Below are 21542 nucleotides of genomic sequence, written 5' to 3'. Positions count from 1 at the left end.
ATGCAACACCATGATAAGCATAGGTTACTAATAAGCAATCATATCATACTAGGGAACAAATAAAACAATATAAATTGTAAAGATATAAGCAACACGGTTATAGTTATAAGTTGGAAAAGACAGGTAATAAGAAGGATGAGAAGAATAATAGTAATATTATCTGAGAAGATTCCTGCGCATAGGCATTTGTTTACTTTTAAAGACCCTGTAATCCCTTGCGTGGAATGCAGTGGCTCAGTGGCTAAGACGCTGAGCTTGTCAATCAGAAAGGTTGGCAGTTTGGCAGTTCAAATCCCTAGTGCTGTGTAATGGAGTGAGCTCCTGTTACTTGTCCCTGTTTCAGCCAACCTAGCAGTTTGAAAGCATGTAAAAATGCAAGTAGAAAAATAGGGACCACTTTAGTGGGAAGGTAACAGTGTTCCATGCGCCTTCAGTATTTAATCATGCCTGCCACATGACCATGGAGACATCTTCAGACAGCGCTGGCTCTTCAGCTTTGTAACAGAGATGAGCACTGCCCTCTAGAGCCGGAAATGACTAGCACGTATGTGCGAGGGAAACCTTTACCTTAATCTCTTGCATCAGAGTGGATTCAGAGTTGAGCATTTACTGACTGGATGCCCTTCCTGATGCCTACGTGGAGTTTGCAGCAGATATTTTCTTGCGCTCAGGAGGAGAAATATCTGCTGCTACCTAGGGTCGAATTCACAGCTTCCTGATTGTGAGGTGAGAGCTCAATGTCTAGGCCACCACACTACTCATTCCTGTGCGCATACATGATTAGGAATAAATCAATTTCATCAGACCTTCATGTATGGATCTGGTCCTTTGCACCTGAAGAGATCAATTGGATATCCTAGTGTGGATAGCCTCCTTGATGCAACAGAATTTAACCTTTCACATATTCCCATAAATTTCAATTTGGATAATGCAATTTCTGCACAGTTGTAGGTGCCTGAGCATGGAAGAGACCTTCCTGGGTGTGAGTGAAGTGGTAGTTACAAGGACACCTGGCGGGAAAGCCAAATTTTCCTTTAGGGCTGCAAAGACGGAAAAGGAAGGCTGGGAGTACTCACATTTCTGCCAATCCATTTGTTCACAGTTTTCATCAAAAAGGAGGAGAGAAAGCCACTAATATACATCACCAGTGGAATTGTGGCAATGTATTTCTGTAAAAAGATAAGAGAAAAAGGAATAAAACCATTTAGGCTCTTCCTTTAGGGAAAAAGATAAGAAAACAAATGCAGCCTACTGTTGATTAAATCCTACCCCAACAGTGGTGGCTTTTGCAGAGGGCAAGGGAGCTGCTCGTCCAGTTTCCGGTGCTCCCACACTCACACGCCAGGGAGCTGATATTCTGGTTTCTGGCGCTCCCCCGTGTACGCTCCTGTTTCGGCACTTGGTGCCGAAAAAGGTTTGTCAACACTGACAAAACAAGCTTCCCCCTTCCCAAAGATCATACTTACTTTTGGAAGCAATAGTGAATTGGTGAGGTACATTGCAATGTATGTCTGAGATAGGTTGACAATGAGCCGGGTGAACATGTACAGCATTGCCACCTGGAGGCAGAAAGTGGTGTTACATATGCACATACCTAAGTGCACTGATGATGCTACCTAATTTGGGTAATGCAATGTCTGCAAAAAACCCACCAAGCTCAGAGAGCATCAAGGACCTCTCACTTAGTATCATAGAACCACAGAGCCAAGGTTGAGAAATACTGCTGGCTGGGGAATTCTGGGAGTCGAAGTCTAGAACACATCTCAAAGTTGCCGAGGTTGAGAAACTTTGTTCTAGAATATATGTAGTTCACAGAGGCATAAAGAACTGCTCTGTAACATCCCAAAGGTGCTTTTTCAAGAGGCAGCTGGACTTTCTAGTTTTTCTTTGAAGACGTCTCGCTTCTCATCCAAGAAGCTTCTTCAGCTTCTGCAGCTGAAGACATTCCTGAACACGGTCGACTACAAGGCCAAGGTGAACAATGTTCTGAAGGACACTGCTACAAATGAAACTCTGAAGAGACCCCACCAGTAGTTACAAGAAAAAGCTCACTGGTTTCTTGCAACACCTACTGAAGGACAATGCCATTGACAAGCCACAATATTACCGTCTTCACTCTGGAGAAGCCACCCCATGCATACATGGACTCCCCAAAATCCACAAAGAGGGAACCTCAGAGCTGAAGAAGCTTCTTGAATGAAAACCAAAACATCTTCAAAGAAAAACCAGAAAGTCCAGTTGCCTCTTGAAAAAGCACCTTTGGGACAACCATGACCTGGATGAATGAGAATCTCCAGAGACAATGGCTCTTTAAAGGTGACAGGCTGCTTCTGGGTATGATGGATAATTTTTCCTCATTTGTTTGGCTTTAACCAATTTGGGAAAGAAAAGAAATAATGGCAGATATTTGGACTCACTGAAACAGAGAGATAAAGAGAATGCAATGATTTCTCTGCTTGCCTGGTTTCCTTTCTGGGTTTAGAATTATATCTAATGCGTAAAGCGAATCAATTAAGGGAGATAAACATTCTGAGGGATTCCAGAAATGCTGTTCCCCTTCAAAATATGCAGACTCTCCCTTGGGCTATGTTGCCCCGGGGGCAATTCTTGGAATTAAAACCTACAAGTCAAAAATGGATTGGGCCGAAAACAATTGTTCCAAATAAAAGAAATTTATTTGGGGGCTGGACCAATTCTGGTTTGGACGATTTATTTCCAAAAACTGTTAAAATGCCAAATGGCATGGCAGTGTTTGGAAGAGGGATAGATCTTTGACTTGGCATTCATTTACATTTTGTCAAAAACACCAAGCCCCATCTTCTCCAATATATGCCTGCCATCAACCCTCTACAGCAGTGGTTTCCACACTTGGCTTGTAGACTTCAAGTCACAGAATTCCTCAGCTAACTATGCTGGGTAGGGAATTCTGGGAGCTAAAGCCTACAAGTCTTAAAACTGTCTGGAGAGCCTCGCTCTATAGCATTGGGCCAATAGCTATTCTGGCCAGAGATCATGGAGTGTATAGTGTAGTATTTTTCAAACTTAGCAACTTTAAGATGGGCGGATGGCCTTCAACTCCCAGACATCCCCAACTATTCTGGGAGTTGAAGTCCATCCATCTTAAAGTAGCTAAGGTTGAGAAACATTGGTACAATGAATTCGACAAATGTCGTTGGGGGGCACCATCAGGGAACAATACTTTAGGCCTTTTAGATATCTGTAGGACAAGCCTCCCCAAATTCCTTGAACCAGAAAAAAGAATGAAGCATAATGGTGAGAGGAGATGTGATTTTTTCTGCCTTCACCTGGTAGAAAGCAGGTTCCAGAAACCAGTGTTTCCAAAGGAGGACGGGCCGAATGGACTGTTTTTGCTCTAGAGGTAATAGGGGACTATGTTCATCTGCAACAGGCAACCTGGAAACTGTCCGCTTATTTTCTTTGGTCCCAAGATGGAAGAGGAGCGAAGAAATGGAGCCACATCCTATCACAATCAGGGATAGGTTCTAGAGTGGGGAACAGAGACAAAATAAGAGAGAAAGGTTAGAACTGCAAGACTAAATCTAGGAAGTGGATCTTTTATGAAGAGGGCGGGGGGGGAAGGAACTTGGCCATGATTTTCAACGACTTTAGCAGTACCATCTTGCCAAACACCCACCCGAAAGACAGGAATGTCATGGCGCCCGAGGTGCTGGGTGAGTTTCTTTGTCTCTGTGGAATCGATCTGGAAGTGCAGGAGGAACCATGCCACTCCATACACCGTGATGTTGGCCATGACAGTGAAGGCATACCTGAAAACAGGAAGAAGACCAGGCAGAGCTGATTTAAGCATAGACTACAACTGGAAAAAAGAGGATTGGTTCATATCTATGCCCATCAAGTCCCAGGCCCCACCCTGGAAATTCAGGTTCTTTTCTCTGTTTTTCCCACCATCTGGGCATAGAAGCTCTGGGGAAGATCCTCCAAGGTTCTAAGGAGGAAACTGCTAGTTGTGTAATTTGGCTTGCAAAAAAAAAAATTATTTGCTGGGTTCCTGCTTTTACTCAGCCAGCTGGATTCACTCCATTTTGACTTTCTTTTTTTTTTAAGTTAAGAAACTTAAAAGGAAAAATTAACTGTATTTTTCAGAGTATAAAATGCACTTTTTCCACCCCGAGAAGTGGGTGGAAATGTCTGTGCATCTTATACAGTGAATGTTGCCCAAGCCCCACCCACCCACCGGGCCCCACCCTTCAGCGTCTGCCTCCCAGCAATTTTTCTCCTTGCAGCAAACAGCCATTTATCTATCCTTGCAGCAAACAGAAATCTGGCAATTTCCACCACCCAGAATGTGTGGGAAATGGGGCGGCAGAAGCTAAAAACGGGATGCGGAGGCCAAAAATGGGGCGTACAGAGGCAGCAAATAGGCCATGGCAACCCCTGCAGCCTGAAACAGCTGATCACGGGGAGGTCGATCCAAGAGACAATCGGCTGCTTGTGCTAATCAGGTTGTGCTGAAACTGAAACAGGATGTGTGCTGTTTGCTGCAAGGAGGCAAATTGCTGGGAGGCAGAGGGCAGGTTTTTTTTTTTTCTTGTTTTCCTCCCCCAAAAGCTAGGTGCGCCTTATACTTCGGAGCATCTTATACTCCGAAAAATACGGTATTTAGGACATTTCACATTGTTTCTACAGCCTTCACGTAATGACTACTTGTTTAGCAACTATTTGAAGTTATGATGGCTCTGAAAAAAAGTGATTTATGACCAGCCCTAGCACTTAAAACCATTGCAGCATCCTTGTGGTTAAGTCATTGTGACCTGGGCGCTTGGCAACTGGCTCATACTTATGACACTTGTAGAGTCCTGCAGTCACTGGATTGCCATTTGTGATCTTCCAAGCCAGCGTCTGACAAGGGAAGGCAATGGAGAAGCCAGCAGGAGGTTGCAAGTCACGTTATTCATTTTTAAATTTAATTTTAATTTATTAAAAATTATTCAAATACCTCAGATGTTCATTTCAGTTTACCTAAATAAATAATGAGCTATGATGGGTAATGACTGCTAACCTTCAAAGGATATCCTAGAACAAGGGTATCAAACTCTAGGCCTGGATCCGGCCTGCAGGGTGCTTAGATCTCGCCTGCGGGCCTCCCGTGCCAGTGAAGGACCTGCCCGCGGTGCCTCTGCCAGCAAAAACGGAGCTCAGGGAGGCCGCATGTGGCCCTCTTGAGCTCTGTTTTCACTGGCAGAGGGCTGCAGGAGGCTGTCGCGGCCCAAAACAGAACCTAAGAGGGCCGTCATGGCCGAAAACAGAACCTCAATGAGTGACATCAAGCTGGCCATGCCCATCATCCCCGCTCCGCCCCCCCCCGGTCAAAAACAACCCTGATGTGGCCCTCAATGAAATCAAGTTTGACACCCCTGTCCTAGAACTTTGAAGATCATTCATTGCAGTTTAGATGCCAGAAAGCACTTCTTACAACCTAAGAATTGATTCTGCAGTTGTATGTTCACTAATCCATATTTTTTTTCTTTCTAGCATTTTCTTGTAGGAAGAGGAACCATGTTTTAGAAGTATCTATCTATCAATCAAATTTATTGGCCTCCATAGGGTACCAATGCTGATCCATTGGGTGGCGACTGGAATGGACCAACAAGCTTGTTGCTTGAGCTGATATCCTGGGCTAAAAGAAAGTGACTGGCCCAAAGTCACCCAGCTGACTTCATGCTTAAGGCAGAACTAGAACTCACAGTATCCTGGTTTCTAGCCTGGGTGCCTTAGGCACTTGGCCAAATTGGTGTTCACACATACTCAATGCCCTTGGACATTCTGCACTGTGCTCACTAGTTGACAGAGAATTTCTTGGTGTAGAGGTCAGTGGGATGGTTTACAACAAGCCAGACATGTTGGCCAAATAGCGTCAACAAGGTTTGAGAGGATGATCCACTTTCCTATCAGATCTTACCTGAAAGCTGTGAGCTCCACCTTCTCATGGTCAGTAGTGACCAACTCTGGTATGAGCGAGAGGTGAGAGATTTGGGTGGCTGCCCAGCCAAACTGGAAGATGATAATAAATGGGATGAAGTAGATGAGTGCAGCCCACTCAGGTGTGTTCTCCGTGCAGCCGATGCATGGGCTGAAGATGAAGGGGAAGGAGACCAGAACACAGATGGTCCCTGTGGAGAGAGATGGTCAAAGAACAAACTTGAGTCTATAGAGATTCTCAATCATCCAGGCCATGGTTGTCCCAAAGGTGCTTTTTCCAAAAGGCAACTGGACTTTCTTGGCTTTTTTCCTTTGAAAATATTTCACTTCTCATCCAAGGAGCTTCTCCTAGAACTGTCAGAACTGAACTGTTCTTCAGTTAAAACTGAAGAAGCTTCTTGGATAAGAAGTCAAATGTTTTTTTTTAAAAAAAACAAACCCAAAAAGTCCAATTGCATTTTGAAAAAAGCATCTTTGGACAAGCTTGAAAGAGGCAATCTAGGATTGTTAAACAGATGAGAGAAACAACAAAGTTTTACTTCATCAAAGCACAGCATGAGGCTGCTGGGCTGGAATAATAGTGTTGTTGTTGTCTTCAATCAGATTTTTATAGTAAGAAAAATGTAAGAGTGGTGGAAAGCAAGGAAGGTTACAAATGGCAGACATCACCTATACCTCACATATAAAATTTCATTAATGAGACTATTTAAAAGAAATATTAAAGGATTCTCTTGTCCAAATGCTCCTGATTAATAGTTATCTCATTCTTGGGAGTTCTTTGTGTGATGTGTTGGAAAATAAGACCAGAGACTGAGGTTCAAATGTGTGATTGTGAGGCACTGCAACTGGTCATAAGTGTGTATCGGTCACCAAGTAACCAGGTTGTGATCACATGACTGTGGGGGTATTGACACAGCTGAAACTCTAAGAACAGATTGTAACCATGACAAAATTCCGGTCATTGCATCACAGCAATCATGACTGTAATTGCTGATGCTCCCTGTAAACTTCCCACAAGCAAAGCAAATGCAGAAGCTGGCAAGAAGCTGGAACTCATTCTAGTTGCTCTTTGACTGCAACGGTGACCTGACTTGATCTCTTTAGGTAAATAAATATCTCTGAAACAATGACCCAATGAGTCAAAATTGTCTGCTTAAAATTTATTAGCTATTAGCAACCAGGAGTATTCCTCCAATAGAATACCAGCATACTTGATTTAAAGTAGCTTAATCTGTTTCCATTTCAATGTATTACAAATACTATATTAAAAACTGTATTGCTGCTTTCTGTTTCACCTTAATCCATAAAAAGCAGTTTCTTCTAACCTGGCTCTCTCCAGCATCCTGGGATTCCAAGCAGGGCCCTGGAGCTGGGTACTGGAAGCTGCAATCCCAATGTTTGAAGGGCACCAAAGAAGAGAGAGCTAACGTATGCTGATATGGCACGGTGGTTTGGTGAAATGGGCTAGTATCTGGGATGCCCAGTTCAAATCCCCATTCAGCCACAGTTGTCATTGGTGACTTGGGACCCGTCACTTCCTAAGGGCAACCTACAGTATCTCACGGGGTTGTTGTTGTTGGGGGGCAAACTATAATACAGATAGTCCTTTCCTTACGACTGCAACTGAGCCCCAAATTTCTGTAGCTAAGCAACGGTTGTTAAGTACATTTTGCCCTATTTTATGATCATTTTTGCCAAGTTGTTAAGTACATCACTGCAGTTGTTAACATGGTTATTAAGTGAATCTGGCTTCTACACCAGGGGTCCCCAAACTTGGCAACTTTAAGACTTGTGGACTTCAACTCCCAGAATTCCTGAGCTAACATGACTAGAAGAGGAATTCTGGGAGTTGAAGTCTAAAGTCTTAAAACTATCAGGTTTGAAGACCCTTGTCTTAAAAATTGCTTCAGCTGAGAAACACTGCTCTAAACTTAAAGAACATATATTTTTTACTTCTTTGAACATTCATTCATTCCTCAGTAAAGTCCGCAAACCACCCACTATCTTTTTGCAGCTACAATGGAGCCAGTTTGGTGTAGCGGTTAAGGTGCTGGCTAGAAACCAGGAGATTGTGAATTCTGGTTCCATCCTAGCATGAAAGCTGGCTTGGGCCAATCACCAGGAGACTGTGAGTTCTAGTCCTGCCTTGGGCATTAAAGCAGGCTGGGTGAGCTTGGGCCAGTCACCCTCTCTCAAGTCAATTCAGCTCACAGGATTGTTGTGGGGAAAAATAGAGGGAGGAAGGAGAATTAGGTATGTTCACTGCCTTGAGTTCTTGGATGAGAAGTGAAACGTCTTCAAGGAAAAAAAACAAAGTCCAGTAAACTTTTGAAAAAGCACCTTTGAGACAACCATGACCTGGATGACTGAGAATCTCCATAGACATTTCCAACACTCACTTCCAACTTCCCACAAGGAGAGTCAATGGGGAAGCCAGTGGGAAGCTGCAAGTTACAGACCCACAGGCAGGTCAAGGGCTGCTGCCTGGTGGGGGAAGGACTTGGAGAAGAAAGGACAGTTACCTGAGCGCTTGCAGCCTTCCCTGCTAGCTTCTTCACTAGCTTTCCAGGGAAGCCAGCAGGGAAAATTGCAGGCGGTGACCGTGTGATTGTGAGGCACTGCAACTGGTCATAAGTGTGTATCGGTCACCAAGTAACCAGATTGTGATCACATGACTGTGGGGGTATTGACACAGCTGAAACTCTAAGAACAGATTGTAATCATGACAAAATTCTGGTCACAGCAATCATGACTGTAATTGCTGATGCTCCCTGTAAACTTCCCACAAGCAAAGCAAATGCGGAAGCTGGCAAGAAGTTGGAACTCATTCTAGTTGCTCTTTGACAGCAACGGTGACCTGACTTGATCTCTTTAGGTAAATAAATATCTCTGAAACAATGACCCAATGAGTCAAAATTGTCTGCTTAAAATTTATTAGCTATTAGCAAGCAGGAGTATTCCTCCAATAGAATACCAGCATAATTGATATAAAGTAGCTTAATCTGTTTCCATTTCAATGTATTACAAATACTATATTACAAACTGTATTGCTGCTTTCTGTTTCACCTTAATCCACAAAAAGCAGTATCTTCTAACCTGGCTCTCTCCAGCATCTTGGAATTCCAAGCAGGGCCCTGGAGCTGGGTACTGGAAGCTGCAATCCCAATGTTTGAAGGGCACCAAAAAAGAGAGAGCTAACGTATGCTGATATGGCACGGTGGTTTGGTGAAATGGGCTGGTATCTGGGGTGCCCAGTTCAAATCCCCACTCAGCCACAGTTGTCATTGGTGACTTGGGACCCGTCACTTCCTAAGGGCAACCTACAGTATCTCACGGGGTTGTTGTTGTTGGGGGGCAAACTATAATACAGATAGTCCTTTCCTTACGACTGCAACTGAGCCCCAAATTTCTGTAGCTAAGCAACGGTTGTTAAGTATATTTTGCCCTATTTTATGATCATTTTTGCCAAGTTGTTAAGTACATCACTGCAGTTGTTAACATGGTTATTAAGTGAATCTGGCTTCTACACCAGGGGTCCCCAAACTTGGCAACTTTAAGACTTGTGGACTTCAACTCCCAGAATTCTCCAGCCAGCTGGCTGGAGAATTCTGGGAGTTGAAGTCCACAAGTCTTAAAGTTGCCAAGTTTGGAGATCTCTGTTCTACACTGACCTTGCTTGTCAGGAGGTCACAAAAGGTGATCACATCTGCAACCATCATAAATATAATGCCAGTTGCCAAGCATCTGAATTTTGATTATGTAACCATGGGGATACAACAACAGTCGTAAATTTGAAAAATGGTCACTTTCTTCAGTGCTGTTGTAATTGCAAATGGTCACTAAACGGTTGTAAATTGAGGACTAACTATAGTCACCTTGCCTGTCTGGCAGAAAAACAGAATATAAATTGCAGCGGAGAGCCAATAATATAAATAAGATCTCTAGCCCACAGAAACCTTCTGTCTAGCACAATTAGATCCATGTAAATTTAGCATCCCTAATCTCATTTATTCAACTCCCATAATCTGAATAAGTTAACAACTCAGCAATAGATCCTCTTTAATTTGAAAGCTCCCAGAGTGGGTGGAGCCTAAGCAGGGCCAGGGGGCCTCACTGCTTCTGCATTTGCCTCAGCCGATTAACTCAGGCTGCCAGCTGAAATCCATCCACAGCTGGAAGAAAAAAAAGGCTGCTTCCTCCTTGAGACAGATGGCAAGTTCAACTTCCTCAAAAGTTAGCAGGCCCTGCAGTTTCAGACTGTCATCCGATCAGAAGGACTAAAAAAAGCTCACCCCAAACATCTGTTTGGCCACCTTCTTCTCCTGATGATGTGGGCTTTCAATTTACAGCTTTTCTCCGAAGTCCGAATAGAAAAGAGCAGTCCAAATTATTCACGGGAACCTCCCCACAATCTCCTGACTCTAGATGGGTTGGGACTACAGTTCTCCCTATGACTATTATTAAGTGTTGTACTTTATGACTCTTGATGAATGTATCTTTTCTTTTATGTACACCATGAGCATTTGCACCAAGACAAATTCCTTGTGTGTCCAATCACGCCTGGCCAATAAAGAATTCTATTCTACTCTCATCATCCCCAGGCAACTGGTTGAGTGTTTTTTTAAAAAAAAATTATTTAACAACTCAGTGCATCCGAAGGCTACCAAACTTGGGGAGGGTGAAAAAACAATTGCTACCAACCTGCCTTCAGTCGAGGACCTATATGCTGCATGAGTCAAAAAGAGGGCTGTGGAAATATTTACAGACCTCTCACATCCCGGACATAAACTGTTTCAACTCCTTCCCTCAAAACGATGCTATAGAGCACTGCACACCAGAACAACTAGACACAAGGACAGTATTTTCCCAAGCGCCATCCCTCTGCTAAACAAATAATTCCCTCAACACTGTCCAACTATTTGCAAAGTCTGCACTACTATTACTATTAATCTTCTCATCAATCCTTATCACCCATCCCCTCCCACTTGTGACTGTATGACTGTAACTTTGTTGCTTGTATCCTTACAATTTATACGGATTGTTTCCTAGTATGATTTGATTGTTTATTGTACCCTGTGACTATCATTAAGTGCTGTACCTGATGATTCTTGACTCTTGATGAATGTATCTTTTCTTTTATGTACGCTGAGAGCATTTGTACCAAGACAAATTCCTTGTGTGTCCAACCACATCTGGGCAATAAAGAATTCTATTCTATTAAGCAAACAGTATGGTGCCATCCAGATGTTTCATCTCTAGTTCTTATAACTTCATTAAACATGTTAGCTGGGACTTCTTAAGGCAGTTGTAATCGAAAGACTCTGAAAAGAACCAGAGTAGCCTGGATTGGAGATCTGAATTCAACACTGTTCTAATAACCTAGAGCAAAAGTACTGGAGATTTTTCAATTTCTGAGAATTAAAAGATCCTTAGGTAGTGAGATAAATATAGGTAGTCCTCGACTTACGATGAAAATTGAGTCCAACATTTCTATTGCTAAGTGAGACAATTGTTAAATGAATTTTGCAAAGTTACAAGGGCACTGGAAAAAAGTGACTTATGACCATTTTTCACACTTATGACTATTGCTGCCTCCCTAATGGTCATGTGATCAAAATTCAGATACCTGGCAACTGACTCATATTTATGACGGTTGCAGTGTCCCTTTTGCAACCTTCTTATAAACCAAATCAATGGGGGAACCAGATTCACTTAACAGCCATGGGACTAACTCAACAAATCACTTAACAACTAAGGCAAGAAAGGTCATAAAATGGGGCAGATTCACTTAACAAATGTTCTGCTCAGCAATAGAAACGTTGGGGCTCAATTATGAGGACTACCTGTATTCACCAAGAGAAAGCCTCACCCTCCTTCTTGATGGGCTTCACCAGAAGCTGGCTAGCTAGCAGAGTGGACAGATGTTTGTTTTAGCACAGTGGACAGATATTCGTTTCCTTGCTGTGCAGTTCTTGCCTTGAATTTCGGCTCTCGTATTTTTTTAACTATTGCCTTTGACTTGACTTGCCTTTACCAGTGAATTTGTCTTTGTCTTGGAACTTGGCTCTGTCTAGTGGACTGGACTAGCCTTGCCTTGAGGGCTAGCATTGGTTTCATTTGAATCGCCTGTGGAACTCATTGGGGTTGAGCTGGTGCCAGCACAAGGAATTGCTGGAAAATACAATTCAGACTTGGAAGCCTTAATAGAAATTCCTTAAACGGTGTGTGTGTGTGTGTGTGTGTGTGTGTGTGTGTGTGAGCGGGACAGCATGCACACTCACAGGTTTTGGGAGACCAAACTAGCCTAGGTATACTGACCAGAAGAACTCTGGGCGAGCCGAAGCTTTTGGTCTTGAAAATCAAACTTTGCCCTGTTTACAAATGCTGGTAAGAGTACAATTTCAGATGGCATGCAAACAAAACACTCTAAAACTCAGTAGAGCGGGATGGAGAAGCTACACACTGTGTGACTGGCACAGTAACACCACACCATTCTTTCCCTTCCCTCCCGTGGCCCCTAACTTAGTGTGCTTCAAAGACAAAGGCTGTTTTTTTTTAGCATCTGTTTAATAAAAGTATTTCAGGGCTATGGAGAACTATCAAAATTATGAGACCAGGGGTCCTTGGTGCCCTCTGAGCTTGTTGTTTTCTTGCAGAAGTTTCGTTACCCAAACGAAGTAACATCATCAGTGCCATTTCAACCATTTCAACCCTGAGCTAAAAATATTCTCCTTTATTGGTACTTATGAGATCACCTTCTGCTATGCTGGTTGAAGCCCCAGTTTCCACAGAGCTAATAAACATGATGCAAACAATAAATTACGGTAAATCTCACTGGAATCAGGATAAATTTGTTCTCCAGTCTTCTGCAGTTAAGCTCAGCTTTCCTCCACTCCTCCCACTAGTAGAATCACCAAATACTTCTGAAGTTGAAAATTTTTGGAAGGGGAAGCAACAACCTTAGCATTGTGTCTTGCATTTAGTTTAGAACTGCCCACACAGTTCTAATTTTTAATTAATTAGAAAAAGGAACTAGCTTCTAAGAGAAAGGATGAAACCCCAAACCCACACATTCATTTTCACAGCCATTATCATATTCTTTTAATACAACTCCTTTGTGTTACAAGCCCAACTCTACGAACTATATTAGATAATAGCCCCCAGCCTCCCCAGGCAGCCTGGCTAATACCTGTTAGAGCCATTAGGCCAACCTATCTCAAGGCAATTATAAGTTTTCCTTGCACACCCCCTCCCCTTGCTGGAACTTTTCAAGCTTGCTTCTATTTTTTTTTTTAAAAAACACCTCTATTTCTACCATTAAGATTGTTGAGAAATGTAAGCTTTTGCACTTAAGCCAGAAAAACCAGATGCATAGGCACAAGGTAGGCAATACCTGACTTAGCAGTAAGTACTTGTGGATCTGGTAAACCACAGACTAAGGATGAGCCAGCAATGTGCAGCTGCTGTCAAAAAGGCCAATTGATGTGCAGTGCCAAGTTCGTGAGAAGTGACAGCACCACTCTATGCTGTTTTTGCTCAGACCACACTAGGAATCTTGTCTCCAGCTCAGATGACCACAATGGAAGAAGGATGCTGAGAAGCTGGGAACAGGGCAGAGGAAGATAGTAAGGAGCTTAGAGGTTAAATCCTATGAAGAGAGATCAAAGGAACTTGTTATGTTCAGCTTGAAGAAGAGAAGGCTAAGGGAAGATCTGAGTGCAGCCTTCCAATCCATGAAGGGCTGTCCCAGGGAAGGAAGTGGAGATTTATTCCTGTAAGTCAGGGGTCTCCAAACTTGTTGATTTTAAGAGTTGTGGACTTCAACTCCCAGAATTCCTCAGTCAGTTGAGTCATACTGGGAGTTGAAGTCCACAACTGTTAAAGTTGCCAAATTTGGAGGCCGCTGCTGTTAAGTCTCTGTCTGTCTCTGAGAGAGAAAGAGAGAGAGAGAGAGAGAGAGAGAGAGAGAGAGAGAGAGAGCGCTTGGAGGTTTTCAAGAAAAGATTGGACAACCATTTGTCCAGAATGATAGGACGACTAGAAAACCATCAAGATCCCTTCCAATCCAATGAACCTAAGGATTATTTTTGGCTTTATTTACTTAATGCTTTTAATAGAGAAGTGGGATATAAGCTAATAAACAAGGAATGTAGGAAACCAAGTGAAGCAGAGTCTCAGTTTCTGCCTGGGTCTCCCCTGCCTACACCAAGGATGTTTAAAACAGGTTATTTCAGGCTGGCCTACCTCATAAGGCTGTTGTGAGGATAGAATGAAGCCTGACCCCAGGTAGGCCTACAAACCCCATTATTTCTCAAGAGCAGTACAAATGCTAGTAACGGAAGGTATTATTCAGTCCACCTGGACAGTATCAGATTGGGGATAGCTGTTTCTCAAGGCATGTTAGCTATAATTAAAAGCAAAAACAAAGCTTTCAGCAGAGAAAAAGACTGATAAACAGGCACAAGGCATAATGGGGAGAATGAAACAACCCACAAACCAAAGCTTGTTCCCAATCTCCATACTGTGACCCCTGGAATCTTCCAAGCAGCCCAATACAAAATAACAGTAGGATAATATTTTGGCAGGAAAATCTGTGTTAAGCTTGGAATAGCCTTACAACCAGCCTTAATGTACAGAAATAGCCCTGTAAGCTTCCCACCAATGCAGAATAAACTGTTTTTTGCAATCCTCACCACATGATTTAAGCAGACACAGAGATACAAAAAGACCTGAGTTTGCAATGTGATGTCACAATGCATATTTTATCATCCGTTCTGCAACGTCATCATAAGCACTTGATGCCCATCAATTATATCCAGGGCATTATATTCATGGGAGAACAAGACTACAGGCAGTCCTTGACTTATAATAGTTCGTTTAGTGACTGTTCACTAAACAGGCAGCAGAAAAAGTGACTATGACCATTTTTCAGTGTTATGACCATTGCAGCATCCCCATGACCATGTGATCAAAATCCAGATGCTTGTCAACTGGTTCTTATTTATGACGGTTGCAGTGTTCTGGGGTCATGTGATTGCCTTTTGTGACCTTCTGACAAGCACAGTCAATGGGGAAACAAGATTCACTTAACAACCAGGTTACTAACTTATCAACTGCCTGGATTCACTTAAAGAACTATGGCATGTAAGGTCGTAAAATGGGGCAAAACTCACTTAACGGGTGTCTCACAGAACAATAGAAATTTTGGGCTCTATTATAGTCATAAGTCAAGGACTACCTGTGCCAAGAAGGATTCAGACTATCTTTTCTACTTTAGAAAGATAGCTATGGACACTGTTGGTTGTGCGTGAGTGAATTTTTGTGGAGGGAGGTGGGGGTTGCCCTTAGCCTTTCATGGAACCCCAACACGCTCTCTAACCCAGTCGGAAAATGGCGGCTCTAACAAGCCTCCTCAGGCCATCAACACAAGTATAACTTTGGCCACAGTGACCCCACAGCCTCAGGGTGGACTTTGGAAGAGATTGCTGCATTCGACAGAAAACAAAGAGGGAAGGAAAGGCTCTCTGAGGGTTAGTTCGATCATTCAGTCCCCCGTGACCTTCCCTATCAGCAGCCAGGCTCAGGAATCCATCCACAACGGAAATAGGCTTCAAAAGACAGATACAAAGATCCTCAAGTCATTTGGAAGAATCAGGACAAGTTATGACTTTGAAAGAACCACAATAGCTGAAGGAAAGGCAGAGGGGGGAGTAGAAGGGGTGTTCCTGATTTATCTTCACAAGAACAGTGTGTGATTTCCACTATCGCCAAGTGTGCTTTTTTGGTTTTTTTTGCACCAGAAATTTCAATGACTTCCGAACAGTTCTACTGAAGGAGAAAGCAGAACTGAATCTGAGGGGGCATATAAGGTCTAATGCTTGCATAAATACTGTAGCTCTGGAGACGGACGGACTGAATTAAGGAAGCTGTAGATAAATAAATGGCAGTTGGGATAAAATTACAGAGGAAATGACAGCAAGGGCTGTTGCATTATGTATTTGGTTAATAAGGCTCCATTTCCCAATTGATCTGCCTGAGGAATATTTTCTAATCTTCCTGGAAGTTGCAAATTTTTAAAGGCCTGCTTCAAATATTTTTCCAAGAAGATCTAACCAGGCTTTCCACTCATGTCCATGAATAATTCCACAGGCCGAATTTCCTTCCCCTAAAGGAATGTAAACATAGATCCTTCCCTATCTTTGTGTCCTCTGAAAATACTCCCAACTCCTCACGGTTCTCTTTGAACTGTGATGCTCACAACTGGACACAATATTCCATCTGAATAAAGCAACCAAGTTATAAAAGTGAAAAAAGAAGACAGCAGAAAACTTGGAACTCACCACTATATTTGTCTCTTGTTTGTGCAAAGAGACAAAGAAGAACACATAAACACAAAGATGAGTTTTTTCCCCTAGTGCCTACAGTCACACGACTTATTAACTAATATTAACTTTGGCTACTGGTTCTGTATGTGTCACACAAACCCAATCTATTAACCTTGGCTAAGGGTTTTGGGTGTGTATGTCACACAAACCCAAGCTTGTTTGACTAGCTTTTATCATTTAAAAGTAAACAAAAGCAAACCCAGAAAATAGATTAATTCTATAAGTACGGTAAGTATATTATTGGATTGCAGCCACATAGGGCTGAATTAAGATCAACTGATACCCAAAGCATAGCCCAACAATGGGGTCCCTTGACAGGAGGGAACTTATGCTACAATGCAAACAAGTATTATATCTGACAGTTTTGAACCAAATGTTGAAAGTTCAAAAAGATTTTTAACAATGCAGATTAAAGCTGAGTAGAGCAGATAAGGACAATTACAAAAAAAAATGACTAAAGTTGAATCTGGCAGTAAAAAGAGTTAAGGGCATGATAGCTAGGGGTAAATTGCTGTGGTTTGTCCCCTCCCACCTCGTGTGCTTATTCTGCCTAATGGTTACTCCAAGTCTGCAGTCATATATCTGCAGGAGTTGACCAACAAGAGATGAATAGTGTACTCGGGATTTATATTTCCAAATCCACTTGCACAGAAAAAAGAAGCAGGCACAGCAAAGTCCCAAGATTTAAGGAAAAGTCTCACCAGGCCCTCCAAGAATATATTATACTCAACAGGCACAAAAAAGGCCAACCTTTGCTACTCAAAACTTCCCAGTTTATAAACCTACTGTAAATCTATTGCAGAAAACATTCCCATTTTTGCCTTTCAGAATTAAAATGTTTACTCTAAACTAGCACACAATGCTACATAATTTACTCCCCAATTTAAATTCAGGTAGAATTTAAGTACTTGCCATCCTCTAAGCTATCACATTTCTGCAGCCACTAACCTGAACATTCCTAAAAGAGGCCAACTCACTGCAGTAACTCATGCAGAAAGGCACCAAGGAGAAAAAAACAGTTCTGATTTCTAGCTGAATTATTATTTACATCTTAATTGCATGATCCAACTGAAGTTACTTTTTCAGGCTATATATCCTTTCTTAAAAAACCTTGTAAACATATAACAAGAAGCTTGTTGGAGCAAACGTATTTGTGGTTCCCAAGGCCCTTTAACAATCAGATTCCATTTACTGTGACTAGCCTTAATCCTTTACAACAAAATTGGGATATGACTAGCTTCTCTTTCTGAGGCTCAAATTTAAAACATGATTTTAAAAAAAAATCGGTTATGTTCTCATGAAGCAATCAATCCTTCAAGACAGCATCTGTACACCCATTAGTTCAGGGGTCTCCAACCTTGGCAACTTTAAGACTTGTGGACTTCAACTCCCAGAATTCCTCAGCCAGCTTCTGGGTGTTGAAGTCCACAAAGTCTAAAGTTGCCAAGGTTGGAGACCCCTGCATTAGTCAGCAGTTGCAATGGGCCCTGCAAGAGCCAAGTTCCAATTCTCTATTTGCCTCCAAGAGTACTGAAACAAATTTCCCCTGATTAGTTGATTTTTATTGCACATTTATTGATTTGTAAGTAATTCAAAGAGCAAACACACATAATACTCCTTCTTCCTCCTATTTTCCCTACAACATTACTGTGAAGTGAGCTGGGCTGAGAGAAAGCGGCTGGCCCAAAGTCAGCCAGCCTGCTTTCATGCCTAAGGCGGGACTAAAACTCACAGTCTCCTGGTTTCTAGGCCCAGGTCCAGTGGTGGGATTCAGCCAGTTCGCACCACTTCAGGAGAACTGGTTGTTAACTTTCTGAGCAATTTGGCAAACTGGTTGTTGGAAGAACTCATTAGGTCACAGAACCGGTTATTAAATTATTTGAATCCCACCACTGCCCAGGTCCTTAACTACTACACCAAACTGGCTGTCTTGGCCTTCCTCACAACAATGTTGCACTCTGTGTAAGGATGGTGGGAGGAAATAATCCACAGGAATGAATATCAGACTCCTTGGCTGACTCTGGCAAAATTCTATTTATGCTGCTCTGGAGGGGATTCGGGAATAAGCAGAACCGAAAGAGAACAAGTCATGTATTTATTTATTCGATTTCTGTAGCCAAGCAAAAAGACACCTTTGCCAAATCTTTGCTTTGCTGACTCACAGGGAAAAAAAATTTCAAGATCAAGCTTGTTTTGTGTCACATACAGGAATTAGGAACAATGCAGTTGGGATTGTAGATTCTAGCATGTGACTGAAAGGAAACAGAAATGAGTAACAGAGTGATAAACTCAGTCATGTGTTTACGGAGATCTAGGACCAGATATTCTTCTACTCCTGCATTGTCCAACCTCTCACCTCACATCTAGGAACAATGGCCCTTCTTTATAAAGTTACCATGGAATCCTCATATAAACCACCCATATTAAAATACCAGTGTACACTTATTTTAAGATCCAGCATGCCAGGTGTTTTCTTTTTTTAAAAAAAAAGTTTTTTATTTTAACAACAAACAAAACAACATAAGACATACAACATAAGCATGCCAGGTGTTTTCTAATGCTGACTGCAGAAGGCAATGAGACAGCATCTACTTTAGAAGAATGAAACTTTTAGTCTTGCATTTAGTCCGTCAGCGAGCAAAATACCTTTTCTACTAAAACTAAATTTGATCAAATTAAGATAAATGATTTTTAAAAAATAAGTCAATTTTGCATGTAAGCATTTTGGCTCCTCTGGGCATGCAATGAGTTTCTTTCCCATCAAGCCAGAAGGCTGTTTTTTTTTAAAAAAAAAAGACTGCTTTATTAATTCTAGCGTTTTTGCTCTGCCTGGGAACCAAAACCCTCAAGATTCTATTCAAATTATAATCTCCAAGAATCTCATAAGCATATGAGCCTACTACATTCACTGCAATGCAGATAGTCCTCGACTTACAACCACAATTGATCCCAAAATTTTTATTGTAGAGTGAGACATTTGTTAAATGAATTTTGCCCCGTTTTACAACTTTTCTCGCCACAGTTAAATGAATCACTGCAGTTGCTAAGTGAGTAACAGAGTTGCTAAGTGAATCCAATTTCCCTGTTGACTTTGCTTGTCAGAAGGATGCAAAAGCTGATCACGTGACCTTGGGACACAGCAACGGTCATAAGTATGAACCAGTTGCCAAGCATCTGAATTTTGATCACATGATCATCAGGATGCTTCAAATGTTGGAACTGTGAAATATGGTCATAAATCACTTTTTTTCAGTGCTGTTGTAGCTTTGAACAGTCACTAAATTAGCTGTTGTAAGTCGAGGACTAACTGTAGTTGCTAAAACAGAATCCAGGTAGCCCCTAGGAATCAATCCCAACTTGATGGCAGAAATAATCAGTAACAATCAGAGTTGGAAAAAAGATGATGGTATTATCTGACAAGGGCAAAGGCATAGAATCTGTCAATCTCTTACTTAGATGATAATTCCAAAATAACACCTGTTTTAAATTACTTCAGGCGTACATGCACCAGGTCTTATTCCAAAACACTGTTTTGGATACTGTGTTGTTAAGTACTTTGTATTAACGTTTGCATTTACTAAGCTACGGATGGATGTCAAACTCACCGCGTCACGTTGCTGTCACATGACATTTCGCAACATTTTTCTCATTCGCGGAGCTGGGGTGGGCGTGGCCTGTGCGTGACGCATCCGGCCCGCAGGCCACCAGTTTGACACCCCTGTACTAAGCTCTGAGCACATTTTATGGGATCGGTTTGCAGTTCTTGTGTTGATTCTTGCGTTGCTACGAACCACACCTTGATCAAAATGTATTGCAATTATTATTGGGGATTTGCAATTCTGCAAAAGCAATGGGAGGGTAACATAACACTTCTAAAATTTGCAAGCTTGGAGCCACTCTAAAACACCCTGAACTACAGGCTCACATTTGACAAAAGCAAGTCTTGTTCCAGACAAAGCACTATTCATTAATGGAAGCTACCAACATAAAACTCATCATCTCTGCTCGCCCCAGCAGGGCAAGCAGAGAGGTCATGCTCCAGTCCTTTCCATTAACAATGTCATCTTGTTGGAATCAGGCATTGTAATTTACAGCACTTACCCATAGAGCTTCATCTCTCCAAAGGTCTGGATGGGTTCCACCTTGTTAGCCTTTTTTTTTTTTTTTTTACAAAGCACTCCAAAGCTGGCTATTCCTCCAAACTTTGGGGCTGGAAGGTTAATGTGAACTCTCTAACTCAATTTTTTTTAATTATTATTTTTTATTGTACAATTTTCTTGGTTATATATAAATTTTATATATTCACAATAACTGTATACCGTCTGGGTACAGTTTCTACAATCTCTATTGAATACAGATAGTAAATCTTATACACACAATAGTTGTAACTATTATTCTCAATACCTATTCACCTTCATTTATCCTTTTTAAAAAATTTGCATTATTTGACTAGGCCCTCTGTTCAATTTTATCCATAATCCACTAATAATATCAAACATTATAAACATCAAGTAAACATCACATTTATAACCATTAATCTCCAAATAATTATAAGGTTATCTCTAATTCAGGTTTTTATTGTGAAGCCTAGAACCTTCTGTTGGCAATTTCAGATGTTTATTATTTGGTCTGATTTGTTAGCTTTAACAGATAATCAGAGTTGGAAGGGCCCTTGTAGGTCATCTAGTCCAAACCCCCGCCCAAGTGGGAGACCCTACACCATTTCTGACAAATGGCAGTCCAATCTCTTCTTGAAAGTCTCAAGTGATGGCACTTCTACAACTTCCGAGGGCAAGCTGTTCCATTGGTTGATTGTTCTCAGTGTCATAAAGTTTCTCCTTATTTCCAGGTTAAATCTCTCCTTGTTCAGTTTCCATCCATTATTTCTTGTCTGGCCTACAGGGCTTTAGAAAATAGCTTGACCCCTTCCTCTCTGTGGCAGCCCCTCAAATATTGGAAGACTGCTATCATGTCTCCCCTGGTCCTTCTCTTCACTAAACCAGCCTAGCCCAGTTCCTGCAACCGTTCGTTCGTTGTATGTTTTAGCCTCCAGTCCCCTAATCATCCTGGTTGCTCTTCTCTGTACTTTTTCTAGAGCCTCAACATCTTTTTTATAATGTGGTGACCAAAACTGGATGCAGTACTCTAGGTGTGGCTTTACTAAGGCTTTATAGAGTGGTATTAGTACCTCGCTTG

The 21542-nt window shown here is 41.9% G+C and overlaps 1 protein-coding gene and 1 long non-coding RNA gene across 2 annotated transcripts in view; one reads left to right on the top strand and one right to left on the bottom strand.

The window, feature by feature from the left end:
• Positions 1 to 21542, top strand: part of LOC148128404 (uncharacterized) — a 93957-nt gene that overhangs the window by 67867 nt on the left and 4548 nt on the right. The gene's annotated exons all lie outside the window — the stretch shown is intronic.
• The window catches only part of MFSD12 (major facilitator superfamily domain containing 12), a 28452-nt gene that overhangs the window by 5121 nt on the left and 1789 nt on the right, over positions 1 to 21542 (bottom strand). Inside the window, exons 2-6 of the mRNA XM_026698941.2 lie at positions 5942 to 6152; positions 3656 to 3788; positions 3306 to 3503; positions 1467 to 1559; positions 1077 to 1169 (exon numbers count right to left, since the gene is read on the bottom strand). Coding sequence (XP_026554726.2) covers positions 1077 to 1169; positions 1467 to 1559; positions 3306 to 3503; positions 3656 to 3788; positions 5942 to 6152 — 728 coding nt within the window. The remainder of the gene's footprint in view (positions 1 to 1076; positions 1170 to 1466; positions 1560 to 3305; positions 3504 to 3655; positions 3789 to 5941; positions 6153 to 21542) is intronic.

Source organism: Pseudonaja textilis, chromosome 1 (genome assembly GCF_049901715.1).
Source record: "Pseudonaja textilis isolate UNSWEBS1 chromosome 1, rPseTex1.2, whole genome shotgun sequence".
Taxonomy (NCBI): Eukaryota; Metazoa; Chordata; class Lepidosauria; order Squamata; family Elapidae; genus Pseudonaja; species Pseudonaja textilis.
Note: the sequence above shows the minus strand (reverse complement) of the source record. Positions and strands in the feature narration are given on the sequence as shown.